This window comes from Penicillium bovifimosum, assembly GCF_028826915.1.
Source record: "Penicillium bovifimosum strain IBT 22155 chromosome Unknown utg000005l_segment0_segment0, whole genome shotgun sequence".
In the NCBI taxonomy this organism is placed as follows: Eukaryota; Fungi; Ascomycota; class Eurotiomycetes; order Eurotiales; family Aspergillaceae; genus Penicillium; species Penicillium bovifimosum.
The window spans coordinates 3308348-3331527 of record NW_026622714.1 but is presented as its reverse complement, the minus strand read 5'-3'; the positions used below and the strand labels follow the sequence as shown (position 1 = coordinate 3331527).

The 23180-nt window shown below is 49.8% G+C and overlaps 9 protein-coding genes across 9 annotated transcripts; 6 read left to right on the top strand and 3 right to left on the bottom strand.

Moving 5' to 3' along the window:
• Nucleotides 1–2982: 2982 nt before the first annotated feature.
• N7515_006457 (guanine nucleotide-binding protein subunit alpha) lies at nt 2983–4276 on the top strand (the record flags this gene model as incomplete). Its single annotated transcript, XM_056667201.1, has 5 exons — nt 2983–3109; nt 3173–3360; nt 3411–3574; nt 3623–3881; nt 3935–4276. 5 exons carry the CDS (start codon nt 2983–2985, stop codon nt 4274–4276), a joined length of 1080 nt encoding a protein of 359 aa, XP_056520797.1.
• A 948-nt stretch (nt 4277–5224) lies between these two features.
• On the top strand, nt 5225–6354 carry N7515_006456 (mitochondrial 37S ribosomal protein mS38; the record flags this gene model as incomplete). Its single annotated transcript, XM_056667200.1, has 2 exons — nt 5225–5570; nt 5666–6354. The coding sequence occupies 2 exons, from the start codon at nt 5225–5227 to the stop codon at nt 6352–6354; spliced, it is 1035 nt and encodes a 344-aa protein (XP_056520796.1).
• A 787-nt stretch (nt 6355–7141) lies between these two features.
• N7515_006455 (H(+)-transporting V0 sector ATPase subunit c) lies at nt 7142–8107 on the bottom strand (the record flags this gene model as incomplete). Its single annotated transcript, XM_056667199.1, has 6 exons — nt 7142–7200; nt 7265–7368; nt 7435–7591; nt 7696–7825; nt 7954–7966; nt 8091–8107. 6 exons carry the CDS (start codon nt 8105–8107, stop codon nt 7142–7144), a joined length of 480 nt encoding a protein of 159 aa, XP_056520795.1.
• Nucleotides 8108–8390: 283 nt separating this feature from the next.
• Nucleotides 8391–9994, bottom strand: N7515_006454 (uncharacterized protein; the record flags this gene model as incomplete). Its single annotated transcript, XM_056667198.1, has 2 exons — nt 8391–9764; nt 9815–9994. 2 exons carry the CDS (start codon nt 9992–9994, stop codon nt 8391–8393), a joined length of 1554 nt encoding a protein of 517 aa, XP_056520794.1.
• Nucleotides 9995–11557: 1563 nt separating this feature from the next.
• N7515_006453 (YqaE/Pmp3 family membrane protein) lies at nt 11558–11974 on the top strand (the record flags this gene model as incomplete). Its single annotated transcript, XM_056667197.1, has 4 exons — nt 11558–11574; nt 11660–11731; nt 11760–11894; nt 11953–11974. The coding sequence occupies 4 exons, from the start codon at nt 11558–11560 to the stop codon at nt 11972–11974; spliced, it is 246 nt and encodes an 81-aa protein (XP_056520793.1).
• Nucleotides 11975–13640: 1666 nt separating this feature from the next.
• Nucleotides 13641–15530, top strand: N7515_006452 (uncharacterized protein; the record flags this gene model as incomplete). The annotated part of the gene is made up of 1 exon (XM_056667196.1): nt 13641–15530. One exon carries the CDS (start codon nt 13641–13643, stop codon nt 15528–15530), a length of 1890 nt encoding a protein of 629 aa, XP_056520792.1.
• Nucleotides 15531–15998: 468 nt separating this feature from the next.
• Nucleotides 15999–17662, top strand: N7515_006451 (uncharacterized protein; the record flags this gene model as incomplete). Its single annotated transcript, XM_056667195.1, has 2 exons — nt 15999–16623; nt 16677–17662. 2 exons carry the CDS (start codon nt 15999–16001, stop codon nt 17660–17662), a joined length of 1611 nt encoding a protein of 536 aa, XP_056520791.1.
• A 2109-nt stretch (nt 17663–19771) lies between these two features.
• N7515_006450 (phosphatidyl synthase) lies at nt 19772–21157 on the top strand (the record flags this gene model as incomplete). Its single annotated transcript, XM_056667194.1, has 2 exons — nt 19772–20127; nt 20245–21157. 2 exons carry the CDS (start codon nt 19772–19774, stop codon nt 21155–21157), a joined length of 1269 nt encoding a protein of 422 aa, XP_056520790.1.
• A 443-nt stretch (nt 21158–21600) lies between these two features.
• N7515_006449 (lipase ROG1 family protein) lies at nt 21601–23028 on the bottom strand (the record flags this gene model as incomplete). The annotated part of the gene is made up of 2 exons (XM_056667193.1): nt 21601–22912; nt 22982–23028. 2 exons carry the CDS (start codon nt 23026–23028, stop codon nt 21601–21603), a joined length of 1359 nt encoding a protein of 452 aa, XP_056520789.1.
• Nucleotides 23029–23180: the final 152 nt, after the last annotated feature.

The window sequence follows — 23180 nt, the reverse complement described above, 5'->3', positions numbered from 1 at the left end:
ACCCGACCAGATGCCCTTCTCAGACTTGTGTTTTCAGTCTACGCCGAACTGGGTATACCAGTCCGGGGCTATTTCCTGTCAAGGCACGCCCGGGGTTTGAAAAACCAGGGTCTGGACCAGCTGTCAAAGGTTGATCGACAAACGTTTAATTTGCTGGAGATCCACCGGCTCAACGCCCCCTGAACAATTGCCGTTTGGCTGTTTCACGGTAGTGACGGTTTCCTTCCTGAATCCTGAGATTGATATGATGTGTGGAGTGGGGGATGCCGAACTCGTGCGAAGCACTTCCATTACTGGTTTCTGGACGTTGGAGCGGAGTTGCTAATTTTCGTATTTGGATGTTGTACGTGTGGTCAATGTTGTCTTGGCCTGTGACCTGTCATTAGCTATGTTGTCCACTGCAGTGCTAACTACGACGGAGATAGGTCTTAAGATAAGAGCGATTTGCCGTGCATGAAGCATAATACATGTGGTATAGTTGTGAACTCGCATTTTGATTCGCCATTGGGGGAAGGCACTTATGTGCTAGCCTTATTTTTTAGTGTGAAACTCTCGTCAAGACTCCCCTGTCGTCGTTCTCGTCATAAATCTAGCTACTACTCCGTAGTGGAGATCGGCTTCTGCATAAATAGCCCTGCAAACATGGAAGTAGTACTGTGTATGGCACAAGACGAGTACACAGTACATATCTCCGTATATAATTTATCGCCCACCCACTGCCACGAGAACCATAATATTACTCCACCACGTGGAAATTTTGCTTCGAAGTTAATCACACGTGGAGGCAAAGTCAACGTTAGGTTTCAGGGGGTTCCAGACTTCCAGTAAAACTTGGAAACTGGAAAGTCTTTGTTTACGAACGGTGGATGATCGACCCACCAGATATGGAGCACGGAGGCCCTGGCAGCCTGGCAGCCGGCAGGTCTCGATGAATCTTCTGCGTAGCGGGATCGGACGGAGATTTTTCGTCCCAAGATCGGTCATACGACCAGGCTGATCCGGATGTAGTCTACTGCGGATTACTACTGTACTAATTTCCTGCCAAGATTCCGTAGCTCGAGATAGGGGATTTGTGAGGCCGGATCTCCACACATGCAGTTGACCAGTCCGAAAATGACCAAGCCCCTGCCTTAGTACTCCGACGGCGCGTGAGATTGCCCGCAATTAATCAAAAGTCATCTTAGGAATTGGGGAATGCGAACCGTCCGACTTGGCTTGGGAGTAGTACTGCGGGGTTGGTGCACTAGACTAGGAATCCTTCGGGGTAGAGTACTAGTAGGCGGATGTGGTAGAGGCCATTCACTCTTTACGGAGGACTTCCGACAAACGAGATAGAAGACAGTTAGGGCTCACCTGCGGCTCAATCGGGGCAGAATTCGTGCGCTGTGTGTGGGGGTTGCAGGTACGGAGTAACTGACAGCCGTGGTCCACCGAACTGCTTTTTTCCTGGAATGGAGCTCTGTCTTCGTAGAAGGCTCAGTGGCTGGCATGGAAGCAAGTGAAGGTGGAACTCGAGCTCTTCTGATTGGTTTGCGCGGAACCCCTTAAGCGCTGGAATCCGGTATTGCGCCTTCGATATGTGTGAGCCTCGGCATACACAGTACGGTGAGAGAAGTTTAGTACTCTCTTCAGTATGTCGTCTCTCCATGAAAGACCGAAGCTCGGAGCTCTAGCGAAACACGGCCTATGTTGTACTAGTAATGGACTGGGGCATGAGAGCAAGATGCCCATGGGGATCCAAGCATTAGTCCCGGGACAGGAATCCGCCAGCGTTTCAGAAAGGACCTTGCATTACACGGCCATGCGGGTTTCAACACTTTTCGTGTCGATCGCTGCAGCTTGCATTCCGGGATTCTTCTTTTCCTTAGTTATTGCATTCATGTTTTATGTCGGATTATGTTGCTTCTTTTCTATTTTAGTCTCTTTGTATCTATGTTTCCTCAATTAGCCAAGGAAAGATAAAAAGTAGTGCAATAGAACATAGTAAAAATAAACACTGTTGACGCAGTAAAATATCACAGATGTTGCAGACAGGGGGTCCACCCCAGTGGATCTCGCGCCCCTGGAAGTGAAGATTTAGGAGTGAAAGGCATTGTAGGCTTTGTATTTGGCAACAATACAAAAAGAACACAAAGAATAGTCAGATAACTACGGAGTAGAGAAGAAAAGGTAGAAAACTACTAGCTACGGAGTATATCTTGTTCCATTCCAGGGGCAAATAAAGTACTTCCAGAATGTATTACGAGTTGACGACTCTCCTCTTCAAGAAAAAAGTACCTAAACGATCTCCCTCTTCTTCTTCTCCATTTCCTCCCCGCTTAGTCTGTGAACGATCCGATTCCTTTAATTATTTTTTTTTTATTTTTATCTTACTCTTTTACTGTGAAATTTCCCTTTCTGTTCTCTCTTTAACCCCTCTTCCCCGACTCGGCTTGACCTTGAATTCCAAAAACCTTACGAACGAGCTCTCCTCCCCCCCCGTCAGCCGCCAACCTTCTTTTTTAACCCTTTCCACTTTGCGCCTTGTGGTGTCGAACGAATTCGCCTGTCTCGGAGGATATTCTGGTCCAATTGGAAACATAACCGGTCCAATTTACAACGGAACGTGGTCGATACTTGTGGGGAATCAACGGACCGAAGAACCTCAAAGCTTCTGCCTATCACGTCGCACACCATTCGAGCTCGGCTGGATCTTGGAGAATAGAAGGGGGATAACTGTTGTTTCGTCGGGGAAAGACACTCAAAGAACAGGTAGGCACATCTACCGCGGAAAGCTCAAGTGATCCTGTTAAGGTTGCCGGGAGTCTAGCCGTGTCTTTTGTCTCTGAGCTTCGTCTGGACTCCCGAGTGGCGCAATTGAACCGCCATCCCTGATTCAGATCGACGGAATATCGACTACCGCTCGAGTCCTGCACTGGGCCAGTCGAGCTTGCAACGAACCGTTACTGACCGTCGCGTTAGGTCTATCGTTATTAGACCATCATGGGTTGTTTAGTTTCGACGCCTGAGGAGGTGGATAAGGGAGCCATTCAGCGTAGCGCACGCATAGACCGGGGTCTTAAGAATGACAAGAAGACACTGGACCGGACGATCAAAATTCTGCTATTAGGTGAGTGAATCTTCTGTCGCTGTTAACAAAGTTGGGGTTATCACGATGCTAACGATTTCTTAGGAGCGGGAGAGTCGGGCAAGTCCACCATTATCAAGCAGATGCGAATCATTCATAGCCGGGGCTTTCCCGAGGAAGAGCGTCACCAAACCCGTGCGATTATTTACTCGAACCTTCTCATTGCCTTCAAAGTCTTGTTGGATATCATGAATGCCGAAGAGATTGATTTTGAGAATGAAGAAAAGACCAGAGTACGATTCCCGCCTCTTCTAAGAGCGATATCCGCTAACGGGTTCGATAGCCATGTGCGGAACTATTAGACAAGACCGACCCAGATGTAGGGTCTGACGAAGCTTTCTCAAATCTCGAGGTTCGCGATGCGATGAGAGTCATGTGGAACGATGAAGGCGTTAAGAAGGCGGTTGCACGAGGTCATGAATTTGCTCTTCATGACAACTTGTACTAGTCAGTCGAATCGATCCATTTCGCGGACACCAAGCTGACAATCCCCAGTTTCTACGAATCTCTCGACCGCATTTTCGCTCCGGGTTGGCTCCCTGACAACCAGGACATGCTGCAGGCTCGACTTCGGACGACAGGTATTACGGAAACTCTGTTTGAACTCGGACAAATGAACTTCCGCATGATGGATGTTGGAGGACAGCGATCAGAGCGGAAAAAATGGATCCATTGCTTTGAAGGTGTCCAATGCCTGTTGTTCATGGTTGCCTTGTCTGGATATGATCAATGTCTGGTTGAAGATCAGAACGCTGTGAGTACGCTCTTCCCCAATATTCTTCCCTGCGCTAATCCCGACTTTCACAGAATCAAATGCACGAGGCCATGATGTTATTCGAATCACTAGTCAACGGTGAATGGTTCAAACGTAAACCAATCATCCTCTTCCTCAACAAGATCGATCTCTTCAAGGGGAAACTTGCCATCTCCCCTATCTCGAAACACTTCCCCGATTATGCTGGCTCCAGCACCGATTATGATTCCGCAGCACAATACTTTGCAGATCGGTTCCGAGGCATCAACCGAATTCCAGACCGCGAGATTTATATTCATTACACCAACGCAACTGATACAACGCTGCTTAAGGCGACCATGGATTCAGTGCAGGACATGATCATCCAGAAGAATTTGCATACCTTGATTTTATAAGACCGAGCCCTCGCATTTCCTCAATCTCCCACGTCTGTCTGTGACGATGACATACTTTTCATCTCTTCATTTCTATTTCTCAAGCTCTTCAGCCTACTTATTTTCCGGTTGCATTCCAGGGCGGCTATTTTTTGTCTTTGTGACTGTTGTCACTCATCTTCTTCCCCTTCTATTTTTACGAGGCGTCTTGATTGGAGAGGTTGTTGTCGGCTCTTTGCTCGCATCTCTGGGTCTATCACGTTGCATTCCAAAAGCCCATCCGATTCCGCCAACTAATGCCCCCGCTTCAGTTCTAGCGACAGTGTCGTTTATTCCACTTATTGTCTGCTTTCCTTTTTTTGTTTTACTGCAGGATGATACCATTTGTTTGTCTCCGCAGCTGTTCACCAACGACTGCTCTGTATTATCGCAATCATTCTGGGTTTTATTTACTATCTCATCTTTGAATGAACTCGATCTCCTGCCCTTTCATGGGCAAAGTTCCAACCCTTGAGCTCTGATTAAGGTCTTTGAATCTATAAGTCCATGTAGTATGAGCAGGTAACTGTCAAGTGTACGTTCAGTGTTCACTTTAGACCTGCACTCGCTTACAATCGGATTCCTTGCTGTAGATCCCACGTCATGGGTCACTTCTGCAGGCTATATTGCGCCAAGGCCCCCTGTAATCCAACTTTGGGAAGATACAAAGCCCGTGACTCCAAACTCGATCAGAAAGCGGGCATGTTTATGAAGCGAATTTTCAGTTTCCATCAAACTCGACTTACACGACTAACACGAGTCAAGTTTCCGCAACCTAGGTCTGCGGTTGACTGCGTATATTGTTGACGCCTCAGGCACTAAAATTACATAATTTCCACATGATCAGGTGACCCCGAGTTCCGGCCCGACTGATTTCGCCTCCGAATCAGACTCATTCACCCTCCTCAGTATCTCGGTCATCTACCAACCATGTTGTCCTCCTCGTTACGCCGGGCGGCATGGACTCCCATGCCGCTACCGGGGGTATCTCGCGCTGGACAAAATCTTACCAACAGCCTGCTTGGCGCAACTCGTCCTCTGCACCAACGCCGGTACTCCTCATCCTCCAAACCGCCTGTCCCGCCCAGCGATGGCTCCCGACGACTGGACACTTCCACCCCAGCTAAGGGAGTGAACTCCACTGGGGAGAAGAGCAAGACCAGCCGCCGTCGGGGGAAGGATAGCGCCGCCCGCAACGGATCTTCAAAATCTAGCCAGTATTCGGCATTTTCCAACCTACCGAGTGTCCCTTCGACACAGCACCGACAGCCACATGGTTAGTGATCCAACCCCCAGCCTTATCTACGGTCTTTCTCCTATGGCTGTCTGCGCGGTGAAGTGACGGAAGCTAACTGTTCTCTCTGCTATCAGATGTCCATGTAGCATCATTCTTCTCCATCCACCGTCCAATCTCGGTGACAACCACTGTGCCCCCTATTTCCAGCACTGATGCCTTCGAAGCCATCTTCTCCTCCAAGCGACCGGCACGGAACGAGCCCGAAGACGTAATCTTCACTCTCTCCTCAGCCGTACAGTCAATGGAAGCCGGCACCCAGTCCATGACCGAGTCCGAAGACCAGTTCCGAACCTTCAGCGAACAGGACGGCGAACTCCGCATGCTGGACGGCCACGACGCAACAATGTCCGTGGAAGACTACGCCCGTCGTCTCCGTCCATTCCAGCCTCCTCCCGCGCCCGTGCCCATGGACACCTCCGCCTTCGAGGCCGAGGAGTCCACCGACGCCCAGATCGACAACGAATATCAGACATATTCGACTGTCCTGACGATCCGCGAGGCCCGCCACGCCGATGGCCGCAAGACCTACGAGGCACACACGGGGCCGTTCGTGCGTAACGGGGAGATGGGGGATTCATCTGAAATCTCCATCGAGGCGCCGGCTGATTCTACCGCTGGCATGACATACATGGAGCGGGTGCGTAATAACCGAACCATGCATGCCATCAGCACGAAGAGACGTCGTAAGGTCAAGATGAAGAAGCATAAGTTCAAGAAGCTGATGAAGAGGACGCGTACTCTGAGACGGAAACTCGAGAGGTAGAGCGTCTGAGGCTGTTTTCTCCGGCTTGCTTTTTTGTTCTTTCTGTTCAGTTGCATATTACGGCCTGTGCATTTTGGGTCGAGGCTAGTCTCGTGAGAGTTCAGGGCATATATCCCTTGTTTTCATACATTTTTCTTTTCCTTTCTCGTTTCCTTCCTCTCTAACCTATACTCGACCAAATTACACATACCTCTACTCCCTTTCTAATTTGGTTCCTTTTGCTGTAGACTGCATTACTAGACGTAAGCGCGGTATTCGAATATTGAGGAAATTACAACCGACTCCTTCAGGTACAAGCAAATACCGGATAGAGATAAAGGATGGCCACAGGAAAGACCGAAATCAAAATCAAATAAAACACCTTACAGTAGATCCTTCCTTACTACCATAGTGGAAGAGGATGAAGAACTCAGTCCAGGATCAGCGAATTTCATATAAAGTACAGTCCAGCGCGGTGTCATGCAATGTAAAGCCAAAAATCCAATATCTACCACTTCTGTGCTCCGGGTCAGGCACGAATGTTGAAAAGATTCTCCCATTCTACACCCGCTCTTCCATCGAATCTTCTCTCTAAGATGGGATGAAACCGACTTGTCACCCCCAAAAGCATCCGATCCTGCACCCGCACCATCTTTGTCACATCAACTTTCCCGGCCAAGGAGGCATATTGAGTTGCGTCGGGAAAACATCGAGAATGCACACACGGGAACCAACCACGAACCGCGTGGGTGCGGTCCATCGGGCGATTCGAGGGCCGATTCCCGAAATGCGGCGGGGAGTCATTTGTTTAGCATGTTGCTTTCGAGCGGGAGTTCATGAGAAGAGCAACAATCAACCCATACAGACCTGCGAGTGGGAGAAGTGATCAGATGTCACGTTATATATGATGTGGGGAGAAGCGACGACTTACCCAAGACTTCGGCGAAAATGAGAATAAGAATCATTCCGACGTACAACCTAGGCTGCTGAGCCGTTCCACGAACACCTGCATCACCGACAATACCAATAGCGAAACTGCAACCTCAGTTAGAAACAAAACTATTGACGGACCATTGGAGACATCTTGTGTCGCAAACTTACCCCGCAGCAAGACCAGCCAGACCGACAGACAGACCAGCGCCGAGCTGAATAAAACCAGTGTAGAGAGGGAGCTGCTGGGTCAGGTCGTTGGCGACCAAGACCGACACAACGAGACCGTAAATACCAATAATACCTGCCATGACAATGGGGACAATGTCTGGAAACCGAGTCAGCAAACCGATATCATTCGTACCCGTGTGGGCTTTAGAGGTATCGTGTTGCCATATTGGCAATTATCTCATCGTGTTGAGGTCCACATACTCTTAACGATCAGGTCGGGGCGGAGGACGGCCATGGAGCAAACCCCGACACCGGCCTTAGCGGTTCCATATGCGGCACCGAAGCAGGTGAAGACGATAGCAGAGGTGCAGCCCAGCGCGCCAAAGAAGGGCTAGAGGATTCAATTAGTTATCGGTTCGAAGCATTTTGAGCGGATATGGATGACGCGGAGTGGCCGAGACACGGGCAATTGGTTTGATCATGTTCGGGTATCGGCATCTAGCATATTGAAAGACTCACCGCATAGACGGGGCTGTAAGAGTTCACACGTTAGCATTACTGATCCATAATTCCTCGGGAATGACGGGCATGATAGCAAGCTGTCGATCGGAAGTTGCTAAGCACCCAGGGGGCTGGAGGTCTGGTTGACGACATACCAAAGTTCGGTAGCCATTTTGATGGAGAGTTATCCAAGAAGGCTTCTATGAGGTTGTTCGAGCTTTGAAAAGATGTAAAAAGACCCTAGGTCGGCAAGCTCACTTGGATGCGGTCGGGGTGGATGGAGGTCCAGAGGCGTGGAGGTCGACGGCAAACATGCTGGCCTCTCTGAGTCACGTGGATGGTCTTGGCATATCCACATCGACAGGTTGGATGTGATATGTACGCAGTAGAGATTCGGTGATGATCATTTTACTCTTGCTTTACTTATTGTAGTATTGTACATGGTGCTCTTTATATTACATAGTCTTGAGAACGACTCGGCATCCTGGTATATCCAGTTTCGTGCAGGAATTTGACGCCATTTTTCTTTTCATCGGTTGTGAGTAGGCAATGGCCTTCTCGGACAATGCTCCAAAGGTGCGAGGTAGAGACACGATTGAATTGCCGTCCTCATCCGAGTTGTGTGTTACATGGCTCATGGAGTCCGCAACCATTCCAAAGTGATAGCTGACAGCGTCCTCCTGTGAGTCAAGTTCGCCCGAGACTTTGGTCTCCGTGACACTCGGTTCTACCGACACAAAGAACTGGATATAGTCGCCCGCGGCAGCCACCTGTGAAAGAAGAGACAGGTCATCTACAGTGATCCCATTGTCAATGTGAGGAAGTGTATCCACGTGTGCAGTATCAGGATCGAAAACCTGGGTGAATGCAACCAGTTCATTTGCATTGGCTGTCCCTGAGAAGCTGATCTCGGGATCCAATGAAAGAAGACCCTGCTTCTTTCCCCATCCACCTCCACCGCTCATGACGCGGTGCAGTTTCCCACCTTGTTGCAAGGATTGGAGTAGGCGGTCATGGGTAGATGAGCCTGGATCAGCTACTTCCGAATCAGGGCTCTCGACCAGCGCCCATACAGAGACACGCTGGTCCATGATATTATGTTCTGCGATATAGCGAGGGAGCTCTTTCTCAAGTTCTGACGAGGCAGGGATTGTTTCTGTCGATGTCGCATCCGTAGATTTTGCCAGCTGCCGTAGAATGTTTCCCATACTAGTCATGACCCTTCGTCGTTCAGTCACTGGGTGCAATGGCAACTCCAGTGCGGTATCCACCGCCTGAGAAGTCGCCGTGACCATGCAGCTTGTAAGGTCATGGGACTCGTCCAATTCATAGCCGTTGATGGTTTGATTCCAAAGCCAGCGTGTACCGAGAAGAGTTGTATCTCTCCCATTGACAAATATAGTATTGGCAAGGCGTAATCCGATCTCGTGCGAGGGTCCTTTGCTGGTTTGACCAATCTCTTGAGGCTGGACTGAGAACAAGAGATTGGTCTCCTCGCTGGCAGAGCTTCTGATCAGACGAGGCGGTGTGCCCTTTGCTCGAACAGCTGATTCTTCGACGACTAAAACAGCCAGTCCTTCCGACTCGCTTGAAATGGAGCTTTCGGGTCCCGTGTTGGGGAGTGCGTCCACCACGGCTGCGACGGCGCAGAGAGATTCATTCCCTGTGGAGTTTCCATAAAGGCGATTGAGAAAACGTGACAAGAACGGACTAGCAGGATCAAGCCAGGGGGCAAAGCTTGGGGTAACGAGGAGGATAGGCACGGAGGCGGGCGCGGCGGTAAGGCTCATAGGGCCCGAAGGCAGGCTGGACAAGATATCATCCGGAGTCTGTCATTGTTCAGCATCAAACCAAAATTTCTGCCATACTGAGCACTCACTGTCTCTTCTGCTGCCTCGGTGAGCCAAGTGTACGCCAAAGGTGGCCCACGCTTGGCCGGGTTCTGTGTCGCATACCATCTATTGGCGCGGCCGAGGCTTCTGGGGACTTGATATGAGCTCAAGAAATGCCGACGCCCTGCATTGAGGGCCAACCTCATCTGTTCGAATCGCATCGACATTGATACATCAGGATGGATCAAGCTCTAATCAGGAAAACGCCAAAGTCATTGCGGAGGATAGTGGGTCGGTCGCGGAGCGGATCATCTGTTTCCACCGTATCCATCACTAGATAAGTGCTCCTCTGAACAGTGCGCAGTACAATTGAACGAGCTTTCAAATTCTCGGCTATGAAAGCAGTGAAACATAGTTGTTTGAATACGAGTCTGTCTTTATCATGCCATGGAAATCCGGTACGTATCTATACCAAGCGCGCAGGCTGTTGCACTTACCGAAAGCAAGGAACCACTTGTAGCACCGCTGCACCTCACGGAACAGGGCTAAAAGGCTTATTGGCTGGTGGACACGGCAAACCGTTCGTGGTCGATGAGGCTGGCAGTCATTTGGACGTACTCAGTGTGCAGCGTGCCGGATTGCAAGGGGAACTCAACTGCTGACTTTGGGGAATGCAGCAGCTTTGTTCAGAGCTAGTGGCTGTCGTGCTCGACCTAGACGTCAACTCCTTTGTCGGAGGATGTTGATTTTGGCTGGTTGAAGAACGAAATGTAAATACGGCTTGGTGCCTCTCATGCGCAGCCCGTACTAATCATTCTACCTACGCCGATGGACGTGCTTGTAACACGGGCCTTGTACATTCCATGAGCGGCGCATGGATTTAGGCAGCTCCGCTGCTCCTCAGCTGCTTCGATGCTTAAATGGATTCTTTACTCAGCCCTGTTCACCCCCGTAAGTTACCGGCCCAGCCACTCTTCCCACTTTTCTGCGTAATTTGTAGTGAAGTCATAGGCCGGCCACATGATGATAGGCGGCTTGGCAGGTGGGGGCAACGGCCCATCAGTAGGGCTGGCGAGTACGCTGCGTACTGCGTACATCGTCGTGGTCTGGGCACGACCCTGGGAGTTTTGACACCACAGACTGTACCACCGAGAGTACTTGGCAGACAGACCCAGGATACTCACCAAGTACTGCGTAAAGATCCTCGGTAAATGTAAAAAAGTACAAGCATTCGTAGGGATCGTCGCCATGAAACTCAAAGTGCACTCTAGGTAATATAGTATCATGATTCATCACAGCACAAAATAAATATAGAACAGAATGCGATAAAACAAGAAGAAAACGTAGTTCATTTCCAAGCGCCAAGGTTCCTCCAGGCAGCGAGCAAAAGGATTGATGGGATAGGGCAGCGGTGGATGGGGACGCAGCCGCCAGCACAGCAGATCATTTTACAAGGGACATCACCCCCTGGACAAAAGCTCAACCTTCCTTGGATAGTCAAAACGATCGTAATCACAACATCGCAATTGTACCATGTAACTAGTAGATGATCAACAATTAAACCAGGTAATTTAAGAGTGTGGAAATATAAAACGCCGTTTGGTCATAATCAAGCCACGTTTTGGTGCCTTGATCTGCGTAAAAGTAGGACACGAGCCACACTTTACCCATGATGTAATGACCCAAGCTCCTGCGAGTTTCTCAGTCTCCTTTTTAAACACTTCCCTCCCTCCAACCTTCTATCTCAACCTCCTGCTTACTTTCCCCATCAACCATAAATTTGATTCAAAATGGCTTTCACCGCTTCGTAAGTTACTACCTTTTGCTTTTCTGGCATCTTTCCGAGTTACGGCTTGTCATCCTCTTGTCGAGCTCCCCAGTCTTTTTCTCAGAGCCGACGTCCAACCCCCCGTCGCTCAGGCCGCCAAATCGCGCTGTTCCCCCGCCACAAAGACCATGTCCGGGTATTCAGTGTACTAACAACCTCAATAGAGACATCTGCAAGATCATCTTCGCCATCATCCTGCCTCCCCTGGGTGTTTTCCTGGAGCGAGGATGTGGTGCTGATCTCCTGATCAACATCTGTTTGACTATTCTCGGATGGATCCCTGGTATCATCCACGCCATGTATGTGTTTACTGTTCTGACACTGGATCTTTCGCGACAACCGCTGACTTTATCACAGCTACATCATCTTCAAGTACTAGAGATACCACCTTCTCCACACTTTCGGCCGACGCTTTTCAAAATCAATATCCGCTGAAAATCCGATAATGCGGGTATCTCTACAACAACCCCTGCACTTGCCTTACCTTTTAGTAAGGGACGGTGCGGTTGTATGTCCTGAACATCGGTGTCGGCGTGGTTCCGTCGAGGTCCGGTTGAGACTAGCCTAATGCAGCTTCCACACTTGGCATCGGGTCCGATGTGATGTCCATAATTCCTTAATATTTCCTGTGGTTGCATGGTGACGCGTTTTGTTTTCAAACACTTTCCTTTGTCTTGCTCGATACTGCGTGTTTCTGCTATTTCGTTATGAATGATACCAGCTCATACGACCCCCGGGGCTTCGTTTCGTATTAATGCACGCTGTTGGCTAGCTTATGATCCATGCATGGTTTATTCAAAACTACTATCGAGTTCTTCCTGAGGTGTAATGTGTAGGCGCGCATTGTACGGGGAGACCCGTGGGTATGATCAGTGTGCATGTCGCATCCATGGCAGTATACCGTGAGGTAGTTGTCGCTCTTGTTGATAATCTACCCGCTTCATCTTTTGCCTCATATGTGTTCTCCATGCGTTTACGTCAATAAAACCAAAGTCCAGCATGGCGGCAATTTACCTCCGTACTGCGTACACGGTTACGGTTTACTCGGATGCGACAGGAAGAAAGACTTGCATGACCCGAAAAGCCGATTTCTGCACCAAGCACCAATGAGCTCTACATTAGTATGAGTATTGTGGGCCCCAGTCATGCCTCTGTTAGCCTGGTCCAAAATGATAGGTGCAACCTGTGGGCGAGTTGCCCCATATGCAGCGCACGAGAGCAGATTAAAGCAGAGTAAATAGGTAACACAACAGGAGAATAAAGCCTGCTCTCATTACTTGACTCATCTCGATTCCTGCGCGAGTCGAACTTTTCCAGAAACCCTCACATGACCCTCCTGGGTATCCCGGCCAGCCCTGCGCTGCTGCTGCGCAGGCGGCTAGGTCCTAACAAAGGACCAATCACGAGGTTGCAGGTTGCACATTTCACCAACCCAACAGATCCTAGTTGCGCATCCACTTAGTTTTCGAGATCTGAAACCTATCCCGGGCCAATCCTGGCCCCACGAGTAACACATTCTGCAGCCTAAGCGCTTTCGATGGCCCGGCGCGTATGGTAGCCGCTGACTAGACCGAATCCAGACAGGGCGCTACATCACTGCAGCGATTCGTCATTCGAGGAAGTCCGACAGTCTAATATGTCAGGCAGTTTTACTCTAGCGCCTGCGCAGGCACAGCCTCATGTACTATGTTTCAGAATGATGTCGAAACCCAGCTTATTGAGCCCAAGGTCCATGGCCACCGTCATGGACAGTTTCGCCTCGCGCGTACACTGGCGTTGCGCTTTGGCTTCGTGCTTAATTAGACTGGACTCCCTCTTGCGGATACTTTGGCTGACATTGACTTCTTTTTCCTGGCATTGTGTACTTCTTTGCAACTTCTGTGCCAGTTGTTATTCAATCTACGGGCACACATCTCCTACAATGGTAACCATATGCACAAGATCTCGCGGGTAACATTACCCATGTAAGAGTCTGTAAGGTGAGTCAAAGTCCCAAGTGTATCTGACGGATCATCGCTCATGGGGAAAATCAGGGTTACCGCAGCATGCTCGTCCATCCTGTTCACCGGATAATCATCGCGATCCTTCTTTCACTCGCGCTTTGCTCTGCGGCAGACGAGATCCCCAGCAATGTATCAAACGAAGCTCTATATGAGATGGTCCCAGATTGTGCCAAGGACTGCGTGGACAATTTTATCAGATCCGAGTACAGCCCCACGGAATGCACATCATCGTCCGATATCATGTGCCTCTGCCGCTCCAAGACAACGAGTAGCTTGACACTGGGGGAGGCGGCTCTGAGCTGTGTTATGTCTATATGTCCACAAGCGATCATCAGGAAGTCAGAAGCTTATCATATATGTGACTTGGTGTCTGAAGCCCTCCCGAAAACACACCAAACGATCACCGCTACCGTCTTTTCGGATACTAGGACGACGAAGACTAATGACGCAAAGGCGACTGATTTCACAACATCAGCTAGCACTACCTCGTCAAGTAAATACACGACGCCGACTACTTCCAGTCAAACTTCTGAAATCACTACTTATGACCCTTCATCCTCGGAGTCTCGAGTGGAACCGACCCCCACCGGGGAGAGTGACCCCCCTCCCGTTGATTCTTCTGAAGATACAGAAAAGAAGCATGATAATCATATTTCGCCAGCAGCGATCATTGGTATGTCAGTGGCATCGGGCTTGGCAGGGTCGTTCATTATTGGCGTAGCTGTGTTTTTCTGTTGCAAGAGGTGGCGACGCAAGCATCGGGAAGAGACAGCACCGCACAGTTTCGAGATCGGAGGCGCGATGTCTGAGCCCTCCGACTTTTCGAACCCTATGCCACGACCGCCAACAGATGGCCTAGGCTTAGGGTCTTCACATAGCCTCGCCAGGGGCAATGGGGAAATGTCACAGCGGCCGCAAACCTATCAAACAATGAACACTGTCGAATCAGCATCACGATACTCGCCCCATTTCGCCACAGTATCACATCCAGGGCAAGACAGGGAGCCGGACGACCAAGAACGGATTGGGTGTGCCGTAAGCTCCGAGTCTGACTGGGAAACTTCGCCTCGGACACAATCTTCCCAGCGCAGCGTATCACGACTGCTACCAGACTCGAACGCTGGGCTATATCCAAAACCGCTGAAGTGGACACACCGACCACCCAGTGGAGAGACACTTTTCGAAGAAGACGAAGGTCAACAAGCGGCAGCAGTAGCAGCAGCGGTAGCAGCACTAGCGACAGGAACGACGCAGAACAACTCCCCAAAGCCAGCGGACCAACCCAAATTCGCAGGACTGCCTGCGAACCCTCGTGCATTCAAAAAGGGATTCAACGCAAGGTACTACAAACAAGAGTCTGAGCATCCGAGTACTTTAGCGTCACCTTTCAACCCCAATGCAGCCGTTAGAGCCTCGCCACCCAACAATACCTCGGTAAACAGCCAACCTTCCGAGTCACCACAAACTACCCATCCCTCCTCAACTTCAACACTCCTCACGGCTCCCATCATGACCAATCAAGATCAGAACCAGAACCGCAGATTGTCACCAGAAAGACCAGCACCCCAACCTCCCCTTGCCTCATCATCGACGCTGCCCCCAGGCTCAGAGATAGTGTCCAGGCCTCGCATTGTCCACGGCAACGACATCAAACGTGTCCAGATCCGCGGCAGTCCACGACAACCCAGCGAAGTCGTCGTACCGTACTGTCCAGATGACTTGTGGTTAGAGCGCAACCGCGCCCTTGCACCACCAAGATCCCGAGAGCCTTCAGGAGAACTACCATATCCTTCAGACCTGTGTCCTGGGGCTGTGCATTACCCCGATAGCCCGAAGAAACAGGCTGCCACTGTCTCAAATCGGGTTTCTCCAACTAGTCGCAACTTAACTCCGTCGAGAAGGGGCGAGGACTTGATCCTTCGTGTCGATTAAGAAGTGCATGGCCTCGGGGGTCCTGCCTTCAGAGATCCTGATCTCTCTTTCTTGTATATTATGTCGTTCCCCTGATACGGATGGCACGTTATCACTGCATGCATTGCATGGTTTGACAGCATCCGTCTGTACAGATCGAGATTCAACGGGGATATTCCAATGTCATATACACGATCATCTCAGCGTAAACTTTAGTGTTCGCTAAACTTTTCAAATAGGTATTTCATGAAGTGCCAGATGAAGACTAAAAGTCGAAAACATAAGTCATAAATCAGAAGTCAGTCTGAAGAAAAAGTGGGAACATAGGAAACCGCGTTGGGGGATTGAACGCGGGTTCCCCAGGCACGGTTAGAAAATTCCCGAGATCACGACCTCAACCCTTCCCAGCTTTCATCTCTCCACCCAACACTTTCCTTCGTCATCTCCCTTGTCCGCCACTTTCATACATTATTCACATGTGCCATCACAATGGACACACCGACAAACGAGATGTCTATTGGCTCGGACAAATCCAGTTTTCTGCACTTCCCTCTGGAGATTTGGGATATGATCATCGAGCAGCTAAAACATGAAGAGTCTCCCCAGCACCTAAGCCGACTTGCGCAAACATGTCAGATGCTTTATCAGAGGACTTTACCTCTTCTCTACAGTCCAGTATGCCTTGCCAACTCGGAAAGCGGGGCTCGTCTTGCTGTTGCGATAGAACAACGCCCAGAGTTGGCTGAACTCATCCGTGAAATTCGACACAAGGAAGACAGTGGCTCAGAGTTGTCCTCCGGACGTCATCTAAAATTTTACAAAATGGCCGCGGGTTTGCCGAATTTGGAGACGCTGAGTTTGAGAAGAAACCCCAGACCTCATAAGTTTGATAAGTGGACCGTCCATAATATACAAACCGTGGAGGCACGGGAAGCGGCCAGAGAAGCCCAGACTGTCGGAGAATACCGCGACATGGGGTTTGGACCTCTTGGACAGTCACAATTCAGTCCTCCAGATATCCGAACCATTCCTTTCGACTACGACCGTGGCGACGAAACCTTATTCTGGCATGCACTGCTCCAACACCCACCAGGACTGCCCGCACTGCGTGTCTGTAAGTTTTTCTATCTTGAGTAATCCCCAGGTATCGGGGCTAATGAAATGCAGGTCATATTGGGAGCGACTTTAACCATGACAAACACAATCTCAACATGGACTGTGCTAACTTACCGCAATTCAACGAGGCCATTTTCCGTCATCCAGGTCTACGGGTGCTCTGCATCACTGGGGCTACATTCCAATTGGTTTTAGATCCCTCTCACCTGTTGAGACACACCAACACACAGCTTGAAGACTTGACCCTCTTGAACTGCGTCATAGAGGATAGAGATCTGATGTATTTGCTCGAATGTCCACGAGCCTTGAAGCGGTTTACTTTTAGGGCGACTAGAATCCCGGATTCGGACGGATACCAACCAGAAAATGACTATACGCAAGCGCTGCTCAAGCATCAGGATTCATTGGAGTACATAGATTACGATCTCTACTGGGGCAGTGATGACTTGACATACTTCAGTATATTCACCAAACTCAAGCATCTCACCGTCACGCTCAGCTCACTGGCAGGCGTAAATTGCCTTCAGTTGACCCCCGAGGATGAACTTCTGCCACCGAGTCTTGAGAGTCTCACAATACGTTATGACGAGGTGAAATCCTGGGTGCCTTCATATGTCCACGAATGTGTGCAGGGCGGCTGGCTCCCGAACCTGCGTCTCCTCACCTGCGAGGTAGCGAATATCATTGAACATCTTCCCTCAGCCAATATAGACAAGTTCAATCTGCCTGCCACGGAAATCTGCCAGGTGATCAACACCTGGCAAAGCCAGTTCGAGGAGTTCAATGTGGAGCTGCGCGCGGAAATTGTGCCGTATCCGCTCGATGTCCCCAAATACGAGGTGTGTGTCTGCGAATGCTTGCCGTTCTTCCACCGCATGTTCTTCCATCCCAGAGTCGAATTACCAGTGCCTTGGGAAGGGAATGAACAAGAGGACGTGTTCTATGATGACTGGGCCGACATCGACGATGAGCATGACCTGGACGACGAGATTGAAGATCTTGTCTCGGAAGGATTTGGATCTGACATCTCGGGCTGAGATGTCGTTGAATAACTAGTGGGAGCGGAGTTTATGCAAGTGCCATACTTCGATAACGACAATATCAAATTTCAGCGTGCAGAACTTTAGGAGTCCTGTTATGGGCTGTATCGCTAGTCATTTTGCAGTCCAATCAGACCTAAGAGTTATACAAGTAGGGCAAGGCCTCATTTTCACTCCACGCATTGGAAACTGTAGACGGCTTTCCGGTCGGATGTCCGGAAAGCTCTCCCACGCTCTTCACAGCACTTCATCTCAATGGAAGTCTGCACGTTTGTCCGTCTCTACATTGCGTTTGTGAATATGCTCCTACTGTAGGACCCCGTCGAAATCCGAATGGATCAAGCAACAGACTACTACTACACAGTAAGAACTAACCAACGGTGGAGACCCAACAGGGGATCTCCCCCTGGCGATCATGATCCCCACGTATCGGCAATTACTGTGTACCTCCGTACTACATCTTTAAAACAGCCTTGAAAGACCTCATTCGTCTATTTCACGCCTACGAGGCTCCTCAGCTCTTGTCGAGAGCCTGATGTCCGATATCGTGTTCAAACAGGGACTAATAACCATCGAAACACCCGCCTTCTTCGACTGTGCATAGAGATCCAAGCGGGCCCGGAAACAACTTGACAAAATCGCCCCCATCTACGGTTGCAGCCATGGACGTCGAAGTCAGATATCTACGTGCTTGGGCCAAAGGTAAAACCGCCACGGCTTAACTCCACAGTCCGTTTTCTGTCATATTACGCTCGGATGCAATCTCTCTGGGGGCTGAGATTCCATGTAGCCGCGTATGGCGAGGGAGACTATGGTTGACCCTCGTCATCACTCAAAGAGGCTGTCCGGGCGGTAGGGTTGCGGCCCGCCGGGATAATGGGATTGGATAAAGCCTTGAACAGGGTTCATTTTGTGCATGTGTCCGAGTGTGGTAGGTGTGCCGTGTTTTACCGGAATTGCATCGAATGGTGGAGTTGAAGACGTCAGACAGAAAGGCTTTATTCCATCGTGCCATTCCTCATTGCTGCATGAGAGACACTAGTGCATATGTTGTGCATAACTTTCTGGCCTGTGATCCTCGACCCATGTCTTACGTACCTTGGCGGGTCAATGCAGGCTTGATAGTCCGATTCATATTATGACGTCAGGGGTCTGATACCTTCCAGTCCATAACTTCATACTACCTACAGTATTTCGAAACGTATGGATTCGATCGTGTTGAGCTGGGAGCCTCTACGGAGTACTGCGATGCACCCTCGGGCCGACTCTCTCAATAATGTGCTGGTCTGAACTACGGGATACACCGACGCCTTCTACAGTCTACTGTGTAATTAGCCTACATAGAGGCTATGATGTACGCCAACAGCCACCAACAGCCGCAAACAAAAAAGGTACTTGAGTTATATTGTTGATTCGAACCTCGGGATGTTCTCATATCTGCCACCATCATCATTGGTCTTCATAAGTGCCTCAACCCTGGAAGGAAGTTCTACCGATCGCCTTACGTCAAGCCTCTTGGAACAGCCACAATCTCCACTTCGCTAAGCCCGATAAAGTTACGCTCATTCCTTGGCCAATCACTGTTATCTAGCCCCACCCGTGATGCCCCGATTGTCGTGCGCCAAGTGGACTGTGGATTGTGGATTAGCATCCTCATTTACGACTTCAAATGCTTTGGGCCTTCTTCTGATCCAGATCAGTCGCAATGACGCTGGGTCTCAGCAAAGCGAGGAACCCCATATTTTGGTCGAACTGTGACAACTGTCGATGATGCAGCGTCCGGTTCCATAGGGTCTGAGGGTGCTATATTAATGGCCCTTCATATCCCCCGCCATAGGCGCAACCCACATGCGATTCATATCCCTTTTTCCTATACCCCTCTACTTACTCCATATAGCCTATTTGATTCCCTACAGACTGCAGACCAACACACACAGAAGATCACCAGCAGATTTTAATCAACGCCCCTTAGCTCTATAAGTGATCGTCAACATACTTCGCACGTTGGACGATCTTAAATCCATCATATCGCGTGTCCCCACCGCGCCGACACCCATCGTCATTGTACCCGCAGTCTGCCCCCACACCTCTCATACTCTATTCACAATGGCCACAGCCGATGAGAGAACCGGTATCCCCTACCAACGTGATGGTATGAATGCCGCTCGGGCCGAATTTTATCGTGGCCCAAATATGGTCATTCCTCCCAAGCATTTGATGGCCTCTACTTCTGACCATATCCCCAAACTATCCGATATGAACCAACATCAAGAGGAAGTCTCGTCTGAAGAGGACAATTCACCAATCAATACGCCTATGCCAAACCCTCCTACGGTCACCAGTGATGATTTTGCACTCGCTTTTGATATCGATGGCGTTCTCATCAAGGGCGGGCAACCCATCCCTGAAGCTGTTGATGCCATGAAGTATATCAATGGTGAAAACCCATACGGAGTCAAAGTGTAAGCCTTTGCCCTTTATCATGAAAAAGGAATTTCTTTATCTTCTTGTTTCCTTTACCCATTATGAGGGTGACAATATACTGAAAAGCAGAGCCAAATCTGACCATAACTTAATAGTCCCTACATTTTCTTGACCAACGGAGGCGGCAAAACAGAGAAAGAGCGATGCCTCGATCTCAGTCGCCAACTCGACCTGGATGTTGACCCAGGCCAGTTCATCTGCGGCCACACGCCAATGCGCGACATGGCAGAGCGGTACCACACCGTTCTAGTCGTCGGTGGCGAGGGTGAAAAATGCCGAATCGTGGCTGAAGGATACGGATTCAAAGATGTCATCACGCCCGGAGATATCATCAAGACAAGACACGACACCACGCCCTTCCGAACATTGACAGACGAAGAGTACGAGAGCTCCCGCCTGCTCGACCTCGACAAGATCAGAATCGAGGCCGTCTTCGTCTTCGCAGACAGCCGCGATTGGGCCGGCGACCAACAAATCATCCTGGACTGCCTCATGACCGAAGACGGCTGGTTGAACACACGCTCGAAAACCTTCAACCAAGGACCGCCAGTCTTCTTCTCGCACACCGACGTCGTCTGGTCAACATCACATGAGCACTCGCGTCTCGGAATGGGAGCGCTGCGCGCTTCCCTCGAGGCTGTTTACCAGGCTTTGACCGGCAAGAAACTCAACACCATGGCCTTTGGCAAGCCCCAGATCGGAACGTATCAATTCGCCACCCGACTTTTGCAAGAGTGGCGGAAGGAATCCTGCGGCATCGACCGCTCCCCGTCTACTGTCTACTTTATCGGCGATACACCTGAGTCTGATATCCGTGGCACGAACGAGTTCAATGAGATCACGGACAATGACTGGTTTTCGATCTTGGTCAAGACTGGTGTCTACCAGGATGGTGCTACCCCGCGTTATAAGCCCAGGATGACTTGCAATACTGTCTTTGATGCGGTCAAGTTTGCCATTGAACGCGAGCACCGGAAGAATTCCAAGGGTGAGCTGGGTTCTGACTAAAGAGGCTCTTAAGTTGGTCTCGCTGGTCTCGTTTATATCTCCCTACGTTTCAGTTCTACCTTTTTCTTTACATGTCTTGATGTGATTCCCCGTTCTGTTGGTCTGCATTTTTGTTGCTTCATGACGTGGGTCTTTTGTACACACACACTCAATTTCAATGAGATAGAATATAGTTAAAAAATATGAATCATGAAATAGATGCCAGGCGCTTAAGTACCGTAGACTCGCGCAGTCACTGGCAGACCGTCTTCCAAGCTATGCCCAGTTATACCCGAAATGGTGAGTAATACTGTGTAGTATTCAGAAGATTAGTCGGATGTCTCAGCTATTGTGGCCAAGGAAATAGATGTAAAATGTGAGATAGGAGACGTGAGGTGGGATTACACAGTATTAAGTACATGCTTCAACGCTCTAAACTGATCTATGTGCATGGAACCAAGGGATCATACCACAAATTCATTATCCAACCAGTGCTTCACCACCATCTTGCCCTCTCTAAGCCCAGCCTTATCAGCTCGGACAATGATAGCGGCATGGCTATGTCGGATCTTCTGAATATGAACAGGGTATTTCCGGAACCCCACTGAGTTCAGGGATTCGATGATGCTGAACTGATCATTCGTCAGTGCAAGTGTATGCCCATGTGTGGAATCCGCGTTTATAGATGAACGTCTAGCCGATGCAGACTCGGCGTCGACGATATTTTCTATTCTATTGGAGCAGGAAGATCGACGAGACTTTTCAGGGGCCGTATCGGAAACTTCGGTATCACTGTTGGACAGATATGCGGGGTCTTGTGTAGAGGTGACGTTCTCGATAGCCTGCTCCACGGCGTGCTCTACAGAATTGGCCACAACAGGCACTCTGTATCTGCCGAAGCGCTCGAGATTATCGCCGAGTTCATGCAGACGGATCCGCTTTGAGCTGCGGATCGTTTGGATCCCCGCGTTGATAAGGAAGACTGACGAAGCCACTGGTACTAGAACAACCAAGAGGAGGGACAGTGGTATCCAGATGCCTAGTGATCTCAGCTTTTTCCAAATTCGTGCTGCTGTGTTCCCGTGTTCTCTTTCCAAAGGAGGGAGTACATGAAGATCAGGATCGACAATGACATCTTCATAACCCTCGACGTAATTGATGTTCAAGTCTTCCAAATTTCGAAATGGGTCCACTTTGGAAAGAGCAGAGGTATAGAAAGGGACCGACTGGTCATTCACAATATTCGCATAGGCACACCGCTGTCGGAACTTCTTCAGTCCCGTTATAAAGATGCTATCGGGATCAGCCATAACACTGAGAAGCGGTCGCCCGGTATCTCGGAACGAATCGACCAGCCACATTTGGCGTCCAGAGGCCGAGAGCGTCTTTGGTCCGAGAACATTGAGAATCTGGTCCTTGTATCCTTTGAGGGGCGCTCTCACTCCAACATGTGGTGTAGCAAATGTCGTAAAATTGATCGGTTCCAGCTTATCCAGCCAACCCTGGGCGTTGAGCAAGCCAATCGCATAGCGTGCGAGCAGACCACCGAGTGAGTATCCAACCATGCTGATCTTTGTAATCTTCTGTCCTTTCTCAGCGAGAGACTCGAGCGTTTCCTCAATCTCATGCACTAGTCGTTCTCCACCTAGCTCGATTCCATCATAGGTATAATTGCCGCTATTTGCTTTCGGGCAGAGGATGTAGAGATCATCGTCGCTATATCTGTCTTTCAGCGCAGATGCGATATAATCAAGGTGTGAAGGGTTTCCCCATAGTCTGTTTGTTCAGATGTGTCGCGTTAGCAGGTTGATCAATACGTCATCGGTAAAGGGGAGAACAGCATACCCATGGACTAACACACAAAGATGATGGGCTTTGGAGGTATCCGACATTGTTCGAGTAGTTGGTTTCATTGTCAAAAATGAGAGAAAACCGAAATGAGAAAGGGAGAAGTCTTTATCATCGTCCGTTCGGGTGTCCTATTCGTCCGAAGCCCGCGCAGGGTCATGGAGCTATCGGCGATAAGGAAAGGCGATAAGAAAAC